Raw genomic sequence first — 14607 nt, forward strand, 5'->3', positions numbered from 1 at the left:
GATTAGCATATGATAATGATATATGTTGACGAAAAAAAATGATAATGATATACCAAACTAAGAAAGGAAGATAATATTATGATTCTGAAACCTCTAAACTGGAAAACCAAACTAGAACTCCTAATAATTTTATACTTTTTCTTTTTTTTTTCATATTAATTGTAGTTGAAAATAATTTATGTTCTAAAATAAATGTCGTTTTAAAATTTTAATCCAAAATTACTAATTTTTTATTCGTATAATTCTTTATATTTTTTTATCTATTTTTATTGGTTGAAATATAGTTAGTTATATAAATAATAATGTTTTTATTTATAAAACATACAAAATAAAATATTTTTTAATTTGCGTTAAAAAAAATTAAAACAAAAATTAAAATGAAAAGTAAAGAGTATTAACTTATAGCTTTTCTAATATTAATTGTAGTTTTAGTCACTATCCATCCCTAGCTTGTTCTTCTGATATTTTCTCAGATCTTGGTTCTGAATATTCTAATCCAAATATAAGGAGAAGCTTCATATGAATACTACGTGGCTTAGAGTAACTAAAACAAACATAATTAAATTAGTACCAATATGTCCCTCGTGGCAAATAAAACAGAACAAAGAAAGTAGTACAAAGAAGTTGACCTTTCTTACTACAAGTCTCCAAACTTTTAATTATACCGACAAGGAGATGATCAAGGATCTCATCCCTCCCTCATTATTGTTCTTCTTTTGATCCGTAAGATCGCCGTCTCCGATCATCCCTCCCTCATTATTGTTCGCTACTGATAATATTCACATTGCGTCTCTCACCTATTCATATTAATTCATATGGTTTATAGTTCGAAGCTTCATCTTCATCTTCGTCTTGTCTTGATCTTCTATGGCGATCCCTTCCTTCCTCCCTCCAACTTTACAATTTTACCCTCCGAGTAGACTCGTTCCTACTCGACTCACTCTCTCCTCCTCCACCGTCTGCTGCCTCTCAGTAGACCGCCGGATCAACCACGCTTCCACCTTAAAGAACGACGAAGCCTCCGCCTTACGAGCTGTGATAACCGCCGGAGGCACCGCCGGACACATCTCCTCGGCGCTAGCCATCGGCGACGAGCTGAAATCCGCCGACCCGCAAGCTCAAATCCTCTTCATCGGGTTCCCAAACAGCATGGAGAGCACGACCGTCCCCTCCGCCGGATTCGACTTCTCGGCGATCCCCACCGTCGGATACTCGTCCTCTCGTCCCTTCCTCTGCTTCGCCTCCTTCCTCCGCTTCCCTCTCCTCCTCATCAAATCCACCTTCGAGTCCTACAAACTCCTCCGCGAGTTCAAACCCCAGATCGTCGTCGGCACCGGAGGCCACGCCTCCTTCCCCGTCTGCTTCGCCGCCGCCATCATGCGCCTCAAGCTCGTGATCCAGGAGCAAGACTCCATCCCCGGAACCACCAACTGGATCCTCTCTTTATTCGCCGACACGATCTGCACTCCTTTCAACTGCACCGTCTCCAACCTCCCCAAACGCGCCGCCGCGAAGTGCGTCGTCTACGGGAACCCGATAAGACAAGCTTTAAGACGGTACGTGTCGAAAAGAGCGGCGCGTGTGAGCTTCTTCGGACAGTGGGCGGGAGCGGTGTCGGACGCGAGAGTGGTGCTTGTGCTTAGCGGGTCTTTGGGAGCGAACGCTATCAACATAGCTTTGCTTAACTGTTACTTGCAGTTGTTGTCTGAACATGAGAACTGGTTCTTTGTCTGGCAAACTGGTGTCGAGGCTTTTGATGAAATGGATAGTCTCGTTAGAAGTCATCCTCGTCTCTTTCTATCTCCGTGAGTTAACAAACTTATAGAATAATTTTTTTTTACTAAAATTAACCTTAAAATGTTATTAGATCTTGTCCTTTAAGTAACTTAGAACTCAAGAATGTGTTTTTTTTTTGGTGTTAGGTTCTTGAGAAATATAAGTGTAGCTTACGCGGCAGCAGATTTGGTTATCTCGAGAGCTGGTGCTATGACTTGCTCAGAGATCATGGCGTTAGGGAAGCCTTCTGTTCTGGTATGTTAAAAAATTTGTAAAGCTGGTAGTTCACTGAGAGATTGGCTATGTGTGAATTTTTTTTCTTTTGGTTTTTCTTTTTGTGTTAGATACCATCACCACATACTGATGAAGGGGATCAAGAAAGGAGTGCTTCTTTGATGGCGGACATTGTTGGCTCAAAGGTAATAACAGAGGAAGAGCTAGATACGATCACACTTCGAGCTGCAATAGAAGAGATTTTAGGTAAGTGGGAACAATCTCTATTTTCAAATTTCATTTCTTTTTCTTCTTCTTCCTCGTCATTGTCTTATTGAGTTGGTTCCAAATGATAGGGAATGAAGAGCTGATGAGAGAGATGAGCGAGCGGGCGTTAAGAGCTGGGAAACCTGACGCTGCATTAGATGTTGCTAAACATATTATTTCTATTGTCAAACCAGAAGATAAGTAAGTTAGATTCTTGTATGAATAAACATTTGTGTGTAGACCACTTGGTCTTTGAGCATGAGTGATTTATCAGTTGTGGACTTGCAAAACTTTGTTTAGTAAGGAGTTTTGCTCAGTTATGAGATTGATCTACCGGTCCAAAATGTAGTAGTAAAAAAACGACTTACGAACATGTTATTCACGTGTAAGAGTTTTGATTCAGTTTCCCGCTGCTCAATCAATAACCTCAGTCCATCTTCTCGAGTAAGCCTAATAAGTATGTAAAATGTGCTGTGTAAAAAAATATCTATATATTGATGAGCACTTAAAGAAGTATTGTTGATTTCTATTGGACTAACTTGGACTTGTGAACCTTGCAATAGAGAAAAAGAGCCAGATGTCTCGTACTAAGTGAAATTGGACCGGACTTATATATTAGATTTTTTTCTTGTTCTCATATCGAATGTGAGATTTGAATTGCAACTTTATGATTATCCTTCTTGCAATGTGCATTTTATGGAGATTTAATCGATAGAAAGATCACCTGGATGATGAGTAATTTCTATCGACTCGGCGCAGACTTACCTAAAAATGATTGGCAAATATCATGCGTATACATGTTGTTTGTTAATGGTTAGATGAGTGAACACATCAAAAGATACATGTTACTCAAAATAGAAGAATGCATACGACTAGAACGTTCCTCTATTTTGTGAGTATTCCTAAACACAATCACACAGCCATGTAAACAGCTGTTTGCTCTTTTTTTCTACAGACAAAAAACTCATCGATTCAGAAAACACCATGTTTGGTTATTTGAAGCTCAACCACCAAACCAAGACAATTGCTTATATGCTTATTACACGCAACCGTTTTCGTGTACAATTAAAACACTAGTTTTGGTCCTTTTTTTTTCAATATTTGTGGCAAATGATTTAAATTAAAAATCCTAACCACAAAAAAATAAAAATCAAGAACAAGAAAGCAACTGAGTGTGAGATCTTTCACCGCTTATATAAACAAACAACCGTTGGTCTGCTCCGGCGACATCATCGGACTCTCTGGTCATGGATGCTCTCCGGGTCCAGCTAAGCTCAGGTTCTCTCACTTCCTCCGTTGCCGCCTCTTCTCTACTCAGTCAACCCCGTACTCCATTTTCCTCGTTGCAGCTCGGCCGTGTCGGCTCATCTCCGGCGGTCGGATCTGTTTCGGCGAATGAAACCTGCACGGCCGACGAGCTCCACTATGTTCCTGTTCCCAACTCTGATTGGCGCGCCGCTCTCTGGAGATATCTTCCTTCCCCAAAGGTACTTAAATATATACGCACAAATGTGTATTTGTATACGTATAGTATCATGTTTTATACACTTACTACAGGCACCGAAGAGGAAACATCCTTTGCTTCTATTGTCTGGGATTGCGTCCAATGCTTTCACCTACGATCTTTCCCCTGAGGTGATCTTGAATATCTTGAAACAACCGGTTTTGATTATAGTGTTAGTTTGACTTGTAGTTATGAAACTGTGTGGTGTAATGAATTCTTGTGACCCAAGTTTATATTTTGGAAGCTAAACAGTTTGTTGTTTTGTTCTGTTTTTCTGTGGATATTTTATGTATGCAGTGTTCCTTTGCAAGGTCCATGTCTGGTTCAGGGTTTGATACATGGATTCTTGAGCTCCGTGGAGCTGGGTTGAGTTCTTTAAATGTTGATACAGGTACTGGTAAAGGTATATGAGAATGTTTCTTATGACATGCTCATGTCTGTATATGTTTTTTTAGCAAAAAAAAATGTCTATATATATATATATATTAATTTACTTTCTGATAAATCATGCTTTGCTGATGAATAAGACAGAATCCAGAAAGGATGAGCAGCAGATAGTTTCAGGCCTATTGGAGAATGTTATAAACGTATCTGAGAGGATGGAAAAGGTTCTTGATGAAGGTTGATTCATTACCCCTCTCTCTGTCTCTATTTGACTTGCTCTGTTGTTACTGAGAAAGAATATGCAGGTTTCAAGTTCCTGGGGCTGCAAGATCGTCTATCCAAGAGAGTGGGAGATTTCAAGCAGAGGCTTGAAGTTTTCCCTCGTTACAATTGGGACTTTGATAACTATCTAGAAGAAGATATTCCTTCTGCGGTGAGGTGACATCTCTTGTTTTGTTATTCTTCTATATAGTTGAAACTTCTCTTTGTTACGGTCCTGCTCACACCATGTCTGATCACATGGTCTCAGATGGAGTATGTGAGGACTCAAACCAAGCCAGAAGATGGGAAATTGTTAGCCATTGGTCACTCAATGGGTGGTATGTTGTTATACGCCATGCTCTCAAGATGTGGTAAGCCTTCTCATATACATCATAAAAGACTAATATTCATTCTCTTATGTGTTGTAAATGTAATTCAAGATGTGTTAAGCCTTCTCATATACACCACTTTTTTTTCTTCACCAGGCTTAAAAGGAATGGATTCGGGGTTGGCTTCTGTCACCACCATCGCATCAACATTAGAGTACTCATCCTCAGGAACACTCCTCAAGTACCTATTACCCATGGCAAGTACTGAAAACCAATCACTGCATTGTTTACATTCTCCAAAGGGAAAAAAACATGAGTGAAAAAGTGATGTAAAATGTCTTTTTGTTATATAGAAAGAACCGGCTCAAGCACTTAACGTGTCTGCCTTACCGATTGATACAATGCTTGAGATGGCTCACCCTCTAATTTGTCGTCCTCCATATGCTTTGTCTTGGTTAACCGCTAATATCTCTGCTCCTCAAATGATGGAACCTGAAGTGATTGAGAAGCTTGTTTTGAACAGCTTATGTAAGCTCAGTGACTTGACATTTTCTCATATTTCTCAACAAATTTCACAATAAAATTTCTTGTGGAGAAAAAAACAGGCCCAGTACCAGCTAAGCTTCTGTATCAGCTAGCAACATCCGTGGACAAAGGTGGGCTGCGTGACAGAACCGGTAGTTTCTATTACAAGGATCATATCAGCACAACCAATGTCCCTATTTTGGCACTTGCAGGGGACTGGGACATAGTCTGCCCTCCTGATGCAGTATATGGTAGTTAACATATTTAAACCGTGAATATAAGATTTTTTTTATCTCTTAATTGATCTAATAAGTAATAATTAGTGTTGATCTGATGAGCAGAGACTGTAAAGCTGATACCAGAACATCTAGCTACTTACAAAGTGTTCGGTTCACCTGGAGGTCCACATTATGGCCACCAGGATATGATCTCTGGTCGAACGGTATGTATGATTAATTCCTCTTCTTAACAATTTATATTGGTTTTTAGTGTTTTGATTATATTCACTCTTTCTTTAATCATTACAGGCCCGGAGCGAAATATATCCATTGATTATTCAATTTCTTCAACGCCATGATCAGAGTTAAGATCAACGAATTTTCAAATGGATTTTGATTATTGTTTTTCTGTAAAAGAAGGTACATATAACATTCCATACATTTATGTATACATATCTTCACACATTTAGCAGGTTTATACTGGGATCTCAAAAGCAGTATTGTAAAAAAAACTATTAAAGTTTTATAAACACTAGAGATTTTTTTCGCGCTTCGCGCGGATTGTGTCTTATAAATTTATTTTATTTATAATATTATTTGTCGGTTTTTTCTTTTACATTAACTTCTTGTTTTTCCAATATTAGTTTTTCTTAATTTAAATTTATATGTTTATAATTTTTCTTGTTGTAGATGAAGAATTATATATTTTATTGATGATTTTTTTGTATGTGACATAAACTTTTTGAAATTTTAAAATAATGTTATATATAGTACGATTAACACATTAAAGAAGAGAAACATATTCAGGCACATTTTACACAGGTTTTATATGCATAATTTTAAACATTATATATGTATATATTATAAGTTTGAAACATGTAAATGCTTTCTAAAGCTAAATACTTGTTCTGAGTTTACATAACTTATCGAAAGTTTTATCTCTTTTTAAATTCAAATCACAGAAAAAAATATCAAAAAGTCAGTATAGATGAGTTTTTTGGGCTTTTAAATCAACACTGAAAAATTACATGAATCAGATAACAACAGTTTTATAAACAACTGGATAAAATTTGACCGAGCCAAAGATTTTCACACAATATGTTCTTTCTTCTTCAAATTGCGAAGAGCCTATAGGCACAAGAAAAAAAATCATAATTTTTGTTTTCACTTATATAACATTTTTTCTCCTTTACACACGGAGTTTATTACACTGTTATAAGCAATGGAGAACTCTATTCATATAAGATTCACATCTATGCATTTTGACAAAGAAGAATTTTAGCCATCTTTAGTTTCAGAATGGACCAACTTCAGTCATATACACTATATTTTCTCTATGATTCAAATCTTATGATTTTAATATATGTGCAGATTTTCATATGAAAAAGCACGCACGCCATCTATCATTCAACCTATTAGTTTTTCCAAAGTAAATACTATAATCCTCGTTTGGTTAGCTCCACAAATTAATTTCTTTGGATCAGTTTACTAAAAAATATAGATACTAATGTTAGAAAAGAATATAAACACTATCAACAACAAATATTGGCACAAGTTTGGATTTGCTGCTGAAGTTTGGATTTCTCCTCGGGCTGATCTACACTCTGTTGCAGCCTGGATCAATCAACCTCGCGTCAACGCAGATACGCATGCTACTCCAGTCATCAAGCTCTATTTTCAGTCAGCCATCTACCTGCTGTGGAAAGAGCGTAATGCTCGTGTGTTCACTGCTGTCTCCTCACCTTCATCAGTCATCCTTGCCTCTCTCGACCGTATGATGCGTGACCGTCTCCTCTCTTACCTGGAAAGTTCTTCTTTCTCCTCTTCTCTACTTCTTTTTATCTTTCTTGTATAACACTTCCTTAAGGCTTTTTTTACTTTGAGTTGTTGTTGATTGTTTTTGTTTCCTTGCTGTAATAAGTTGTTTAAAAACAATAGTGTAACCTTTCAAAAATTGATAATCTTAGCATCTTACCAAAAAAACAACAAATATTAACTTATTTATGTGAATATGTATTTTATTTTAAATCTTTATAGTGGACGAAGAAAGCACCATAATTTGTACAACAAATTTTCTTAGATTCACGTTATCATACTCACCATTTTACCATTTTAATTACATAATTTTAGATGAGCTTCTTCACCTTTCCCGATTATTTTCGCTTTATTTATAACTACAATATAAAGTTATAAACTATATATATTGTAAATTAATAATTTATTTATCCTTGAAGTCTAACGATTAAAAATAGAACATAATTCAATATAGATATATGATTCTATTAGTAAATTAGTAGTTACAAATTTGAAATTTTTAGAAATATCAAAAGTTGTATGTTAGTTAATTATCTTATAAATAACATTTATTTCTAATTTTTTTTGGATGAGAATATTTTGGCTGAGGTGGATAGTCTGAAAAGCTTTGAATTTAGTCCCTTTTATATAGTAGGATACTTCTTTTTATCTTTCTTGTATAAGACTTCCTTAAGGCTTTTTTTACTTTGAGTTGTTGTTGATTGTTTTTGTTTCCTTGCTGTAATAAGTTGTTTAAAAACAATAGTGTAACCTTTCAAAAATTGATAATCTTAGCATCTTACCAAAAAAACAACAAATATTAACTTATTTATGTGAATATTTATTTTATTTTAAATCTTTATAGTGGACGAAGAAAGCACCATAATTTGTACAACAAATTTTCTTAGATTCACGTTATCATACTCACCATTTTACCATTTTAATTACATAATTTTAGATGAGCTTCTTCACCTTTCCCGATTATTTTCGCTTTATTTATAACTACAATATAAAGTTATAAACTATATATATTGTAAATTAATAATTTATTTATCCTTGAAGTCTAACGATTAAAAATAGAACATAATTCAATATAGATATATGATTCTATTAGTAAATTAGTAGTTACAAATTTGAAATTTTTAGAAATATCAAAAGTTGTATGTTAGTTAATTATCTTATAAATAACATTTATTTCTAATTTTTTTTGGATGAGAATATTTTGGCTGAGGTGGATAGTCTGAAAAGCTTTGAATTTAGTCCCTTTTATATAGTAGGATACTTCTTTTTATCTTTCTTGTATAAGACTTCCTTAAGGCTTTTTTTACTTTGAGTTGTTGTTGATTGTTTTTGTTTCCTTGTTGTAATAAGTTGTTTAAAAACAATAGTGTAACCTTTCAAAAATTGATAATCTTAGCATCTTACCAAAAAAACAACAAATATTAACTTATTTATGTGAATATGTATTTTATTTTAAATCTTTATAGTGGACGAAGAAAGCACCATAATTTGTACAACAAATTTTCTTAGATTCACGTTATCATACTCACCATTTTACCATTTTAATTACATAATTTTAGATGAGCTTCTTCACATTTCCCGATTATTTTCGCTTTATTTATAACTACAATATAAAGTTATAAACTATATATATTGTAAATTAATAATTTATTTATCCTTGAAGTCTAACGATTAAAAATAGAACATAATTCAATATAGATATATGATTCTATTAGTAAATTAGTAGTTACAAATTTGAAATTTTTAGAAATATCAAAAGTTGTATGTTAGTTAATTATCTTATAAATAACATTTGTTTCTAATTTTTTTTGGATGAGAATATTTTGGCTGAGGTGGATAGTCTCAAAAGCTTTGAATTTAGTCCCTTTTATATAGTAGGACTAGAGATTTTTTCCGCGCTTCGCGCGGATTCTGTCTTATAAATTTATTTTATTTATAATATTATTTGTCGGTTTTTTTTTTACATTAATTTCTTGTTTTTTCAATGTTAGTTTTTTCTTAATTTAAACTTATATGTTTATAATTATTCATTTTTCTTGTTGTAGATTGAGAATTATATTTTTTATTGATTGTTTTTTGTATGTGACATAAACTTTTTGAAATTTTAAAATAATGTTATATATAGTATGATTAACACATTAAAGAAGGGGAACATATTCAGGCACATTTTACACAGGTTTTATATGCATAATTTTAAACATTATATAAGTATATATTATAAGTTTGAAACATGTAAATGCTTTCTAAAGCTAAATACTTGTTCTGAGTTTACATAACTTATCGAAAGTTTTATCTCTTTTTAAATTCAAATCACAGAAAAAATATCAAAAAGTCAGTATAGATGGGTTTTTTGGGCTTTTAAATCAACACTGAAAAATTACATGAATCAGATAACAATAGTTTTATAAACAACTGGATAAAATTTGACCAAGTCAAAGATTTTCACACAATATGTTCTTTCTTCTTCATATTGCGAGGAGCCTATAGGCACAAGGAAAAAAATCATAATTTTTTTTTCACTTATATAATATTTTTTCTCCTTTACACACGAAGTTTATTACACTGTTATAAGCAATAGAGAACTCTATTCATATAAGATTCACATCTATGCATTTTGACAAAGAAAAATTTTAGCCATCTTTAGTTTCGGAATGACCTAACTTCAGTCATATACACTATATTTTCTCTATGATTCAAATCTTACAATTTTAATTATGTGCAGATTTCCATGTGAAAAGCACGCACGCCATCTATCATTCAACCTATTACTTTTTTCAAAGTAAACACTATAATCCTCGTTTGGTTCGCTCCACAAACTAATCTCTTTGGATCAGTTTACTAAAAAATATGGATACTAATGTCATAAAAGAATATAAACACTATCAATAACAAATATTGGCACAAGACTATTTGGTTCAAGGAACATATTCAACCTAATGCGTTGATATCATGGCTGGCTTTACGGAGAAGACTGCCAACCAAGGATCGCTTGAGGCGTTGGGGGTTAAATGTCTCAGGAACGTGTGTCCTTTGTAATCTGGAATTAGAGACTCACCATCATCTTTTCTCTGAGTGCTCTTTTTCTCGTTTGATATAGGAGATTTTTGCTGCTGAAGTTTGGATTTCTCCTCCGGCTGATCTACACTCTGTTGCAGCATAGATTAATCAACCTCGCGTCAACGCAGATGCGCATGCTACTCCAGTCATCAAGCTCTACTTTCAGTCAGCCATCTACCTGATGTGGAAAGAGCGTAATGCTCGTGTGTTCACAGCTGTCTCCTCACCTTCATCAGTCATCCTTGCCTCTCTCGACCGTATGATGCGTGACCGTCTCTTCTCTTACCCATCAAGTTCTTCTTTCTTCTCTTCTCTACTTCTTTTTATCTTTCTTGTATAAGACTTTCTTAAGATTTTTTTTACCTTGAATTGTTGTTGGTTGTTTTTGTTTCCTTGCTATCAAAAGTTGTTTAAAAACAACTGTGTAACCTTTCAGAAAATGATAATCTTAACATCTTACCAAAAACAACAACAAATATTGACTTATTTATGTGAATATATATTTTATTTTAAATCATTATAGTGGACGAAGAAAACACCATAATTTGTACAACAAATTTTCTTAGATTCACCTCATCATACTCACAATTTTACCATTTTAATTACATAATTTTACATGAGCTTCTTCACCCTTCCCGGTTATTTTTTCTTTATTTATAACTACAATATAAAGTTATAAACTGTATATATTATAAATTAATAATTTATTTACCCTTGAAGTCTAACGATTAAAAATAGAACATAATTCAATATAGATATATGATTCTATTAATAAATTAGCAGTTACAAATTTGAAATTTCTAGAAATATCAAAAGTCGTATGTTAGTTAATTATCTTCTAGATGACATCTATTTCTAATTTTTTTTTGGATAAGAATATTTTGGCTGAGGTGGATAGTCCCAAAAACCTTGAATTTAGTCCCTTTTATATAGTATATATGATTCTTAGATTCACCTCATCATATTCACCATTTTACCATTTTAATTACATAATTTTACATGAGCTTCTTCACCCTTCCCGATTATTTTCTCTTTATTTATAACTACAATATAAAGTTATAAACTATATATATTATAAATTAATAATTTATTTACATTTGAAGTCTAACGATTAAAAATAGAACATAATTCAATATATATATATGATTCTATTAATAAATTAGCAGTTACAAATTTTAAATTTCTAGAAATATCAAAAGTCATATGTTAGTTAATTATCTTCTAAATAACATCTATTTCTAATTTTCTTTTGGATGAGAATATTTTGGCTGAGGTGGATAGTCTCATAAGCCTTAAATTTAGTCCCTTTTATATAGTAGGATCTTTCATTGATGAAGGTTTTGTTAGTACGTTAACATCATTGAATTGACCTCATTAATTGTGTAGGTAACTTTAGACGTCACTTGCAAGTAACAGTTTCATTATTGTCATGTGATAATTAAGTTAGATCTACCTAACATTTTATTGTAGCTGACGACCTAATAAACACCAACATTGATGTTTCTTACAATGTTTTCAACAACCAGTTTTGTTTTCAGAAATAAAATAGCAAATTATGAAATAAAATCAAGAGAAAATAAATAATCTAAAAGTAAAATAGTGATTGGGTTCAATCTCGAAATAAAGAATCATCAAAGCATGAGGAGATATAACTATCTAAGACTTTGAAACACATGGCATCGTTTTACAGACAGGACAACAATTCTTCCTCAGCAGCCATTGTTTCACACAGCTGATATGGTATCTGTGCCCACATCGTAACTTCCCCACCTCGTCCTTTGCCTCATAATCTTCCTGTCGGCAAACAAACACATGACCATTCTTTAAGGAACATGGCTGGTTAAATTTGTTTACAAAACAACTGAAAATATGTAAGCAATGAAACCACATCTGAAACTTACTTGACAAATGCTGCACTTTCTATCATCTAATGGTGTATCTTTATTGAATGGTTTGACTTTCCGGAGACAGGTTTTGATCTGTTTTTCATTGAGTCCAGTGTTCACATACCCAATTCTATCTCCAAGCTCCAAAAGTTGCTGTATTATTTTTACAAAACACAACACTCAAACAACCATAGAGACATCATTTATAAGACAGGAAGATACCTCGTATGACATGCCATCGACGTTGAGCCTCAAGTCACGGAAGTGATCGTAAGAACTAAGTACCCCTCCCATTACAAGACCATTATGTAGCAACATCATCTGCACGTATAACATATTAACATCCCGTTACAAAAAAATACTACACAAGCTCAGTGATCACTAAGACATGTGACTTGTTCAACAACACTCGTACCTCGGAGAGCCCATTAGGGTAAGGTTGTCGTAGATGACGATGATATCTATCAGAGAAAAGGGTCTGCGTCTGTTCACCACGCGAAGTCAAATCAGAGTCAAAGTAAGGATTTGATTCTTGATTATGAGATCGCCTAGGAGGAACAGAAGAACCCTGCAACGAATGTAACAGTTTAGTTAAATCAAACCTAATATGATCACTTAAGACAAAACCCTCAAGGTTTATATGTGTTATATCAATTAAGTTTTGAATCAGTTTAAACAAAATATTCTGAAGCTAAGCTCCGAACAAGAAACAGTGACCTTAATTTTCTCCACGGAATATGTTCTTACCAAAGTAGACCAATTAGAGTGATGAATAAATAAAGAGGAAGAAGATGTATCAAAGTGCAAAACCTAGTGTGTTATATAGAGATACGGCACGACGATAAACCTAAATCAAAACAAACAATAAAAACTATAATTCTACACCAGAACGAGTCAGCTCTGGTGGTAAAGGGGTTGCGGCTGTAACTTCCGCCACCCGGGTTCGATTCGCGCTGGGAGGGACTATTTACATTGCTTGGGTTCCCGGCAAAGAGGTGAAAACACCTTTTTATTTTACCAAAAAAAAACTATAATTCTACTATTTTACCAAAAAAAAACTATAATTCTACTAGATATATACAAATCATATATATTCTGACTATTTAAATTATTATAAACCAAAAAATCACTAAAATTCCATAAATAACCCAGCAAAAATATTCTTTTTAAATCACCACCGTATATTAAAAATCAAATTAAAACAGGCACGCAACGAATAATAATAAACAAACGAATTAATTAATTAATAATGTAAATGTGTAACCTCTGTCTGATTAGACTTGTGACTAGTACTACTAATGTTCTTGTCACCACCATCGATTTTGCGTCTCGCCGGAATATTCCTTCTCGGAGGATCCGCATCCACGGGGTCAACCACAGCATCCGTCGAAAACCCACCACCGGGTCCGCACCAAACGTCAGGAACCGCTCCACAAGCGTTTCCTCCATCTCCTGCCTCGGTCAAGATCTTAACCGAACCGCCACTATAGCGACCAGTACCCTTGTTCTTGTTCTTACTCTTGGTCTTAGTCGCACCCCAATCCGCGGAGGAGCGGATCACCGCCGGGACGGAAACCTGCTGAGACGCGGAGGAAGTGCAGCCAAGCCGGCGAAACGACGACGTTGTCTTCCTAGTCGTTTCGTTAGATGGTAAGAGGAAGAAGGAAGACATGGCGGATTTAGAGATACGGCTAGGTTTTGGAACTAAAGGCTCGTCGGCGGCGGCAGATGGTGGGAGATTTCTTGGTCGGAGTCTGATGTGCTGACCGATTGTTGTTGAAGAAGATGAAGGCTCTGAAGAAACAGGCATTGTCTTGTCTTTTTCTGATATAAGAAACACAAAAAAAATGAAAAAGAGGAAGAGATAATGGAGAGGTGGGGAACGTGACACACAACGCGGGGAAGAAGGGAAGTGTTGATAGAAACTTTTTTTGCTAACTTTGTTTTAGTGAAACTTGATTAACGTGTTAGTTAATCAAATCCACCTTTTAAGTAGTTTGTGTTTGAAGTCTACAAGTAACCGATGTATCTTTCTTTTATTTTCTCACATGCAAAAGTACTGTATTAATAGTAGTGTTTGGTATGGTCTAAATTTTGAGGTAAGTGAGGGTAAATTAGGTGTATGGGTTGTTCACTCAGTAGATTCCCACCAGCCTTTTGGAGAGTGCTTTTGTACTTATCACTTCCAATCAAAGTATCAATGTTTGACTTTATTTATAAATCACTTTTTATATGTTGGATTCACTTTGGTCCAGAACCAAGAACGAAGATCGAGGTGGAAAAGAATCTCTCTATGTCACTTTTACTTTCTTATTTGACAGGTGTATTCCAAATTGTTATATATTCGAGGCAAGAAAGTCAAGAAACATGAA

The 14607-nt window shown here is 34.3% G+C and overlaps 3 protein-coding genes across 4 annotated transcripts; 2 read left to right on the forward strand and 1 right to left on the reverse strand.

Annotated features, from left to right (window-relative positions):
- Window positions 1-528: 528 nt before the first annotated feature.
- LOC103831850 (UDP-N-acetylglucosamine--N-acetylmuramyl-(pentapeptide) pyrophosphoryl-undecaprenol N-acetylglucosamine transferase) lies at window positions 529-2661 on the forward strand. The gene is made up of 4 exons (XM_009107785.3): window positions 529-1805; window positions 1923-2031; window positions 2121-2256; window positions 2346-2661. Exons 1-4 carry the CDS (start codon window positions 868-870, stop codon window positions 2459-2461), a joined length of 1299 nt encoding a protein of 432 aa, XP_009106033.1. The 5' UTR covers window positions 529-867; the 3' UTR covers window positions 2462-2661.
- A 626-nt stretch (window positions 2662-3287) lies between these two features.
- On the forward strand, window positions 3288-6048 carry LOC103831851. 2 transcript variants are annotated; one of them, XM_009107786.3, is made up of 11 exons: window positions 3288-3743; window positions 3814-3891; window positions 4058-4163; window positions 4292-4381; window positions 4450-4577; window positions 4674-4776; window positions 4891-4991; window positions 5088-5262; window positions 5340-5510; window positions 5601-5701; window positions 5787-6048. In XM_009107786.3, exons 1-11 carry the CDS (start codon window positions 3504-3506, stop codon window positions 5844-5846), a joined length of 1353 nt encoding a protein of 450 aa, XP_009106034.1. In that variant the 5' UTR covers window positions 3288-3503; the 3' UTR covers window positions 5847-6048. The 2 variants fall into 2 exon arrangements, with proteins under 2 accessions (XP_009106034.1, XP_009106035.1); XM_009107787.3 differs by having other exon boundaries at window positions 3319-3743; window positions 4058-4151.
- A 5832-nt stretch (window positions 6049-11880) lies between these two features.
- LOC103831852 (E3 ubiquitin-protein ligase MBR1) lies at window positions 11881-14297 on the reverse strand. Its single transcript, XM_009107788.3, has 5 exons — window positions 13500-14297; window positions 12651-12803; window positions 12458-12556; window positions 12251-12388; window positions 11881-12143 (listed from the first exon to the last, which is right to left on the reverse strand). The coding sequence occupies exons 1-5, from the start codon at window positions 14043-14045 to the stop codon at window positions 12006-12008; spliced, it is 1074 nt and encodes a 357-aa protein (XP_009106036.1). The 5' UTR covers window positions 14046-14297; the 3' UTR covers window positions 11881-12005.
- Window positions 14298-14607: the final 310 nt, after the last annotated feature.

The sequence above is a fragment of the Brassica rapa genome, chromosome A07 (genome assembly GCF_000309985.2).
Source record: "Brassica rapa cultivar Chiifu-401-42 chromosome A07, CAAS_Brap_v3.01, whole genome shotgun sequence".
In the NCBI taxonomy this organism is placed as follows: Eukaryota; Viridiplantae; Streptophyta; class Magnoliopsida; order Brassicales; family Brassicaceae; genus Brassica; species Brassica rapa.

Coding starts and splice junctions, on each gene's coding strand:
- LOC103831852 (XM_009107788.3), bottom strand. CDS start 14,045: ATGCCTGTTTCTTCAGAGCCTTCATCTTCTTCAACAACAATCGGTCAG. Junction 12,557..12,650: donor ACCCTAATGGGCTCTCCGAG/GTACGAGTGTTG, acceptor TTATACGTGCAG/ATGATGTTGCTACATAATGG. Junction 12,144..12,250: donor GAAAGTGCAGCATTTGTCAA/GTAAGTTTCAGA, acceptor GTTTGCCGACAG/GAAGATTATGAGGCAAAGGA.
- LOC103831850 (XM_009107785.3), top strand. CDS start 868: ATGGCGATCCCTTCCTTCCTCCCTCCAACTTTACAATTTTACCCTCCG. Junction 2,032..2,120: donor TAGGGAAGCCTTCTGTTCTG/GTATGTTAAAAA, acceptor TTTTTGTGTTAG/ATACCATCACCACATACTGA. Junction 2,257..2,345: donor TGCAATAGAAGAGATTTTAG/GTAAGTGGGAAC, acceptor TCCAAATGATAG/GGAATGAAGAGCTGATGAGA.
- LOC103831851 (XM_009107786.3), top strand. CDS start 3,504: ATGGATGCTCTCCGGGTCCAGCTAAGCTCAGGTTCTCTCACTTCCTCC. Junction 4,777..4,890: donor CGCCATGCTCTCAAGATGTG/GTAAGCCTTCTC, acceptor TTTCTTCACCAG/GCTTAAAAGGAATGGATTCG. Junction 5,511..5,600: donor CCCTCCTGATGCAGTATATG/GTAGTTAACATA, acceptor TCTGATGAGCAG/AGACTGTAAAGCTGATACCA.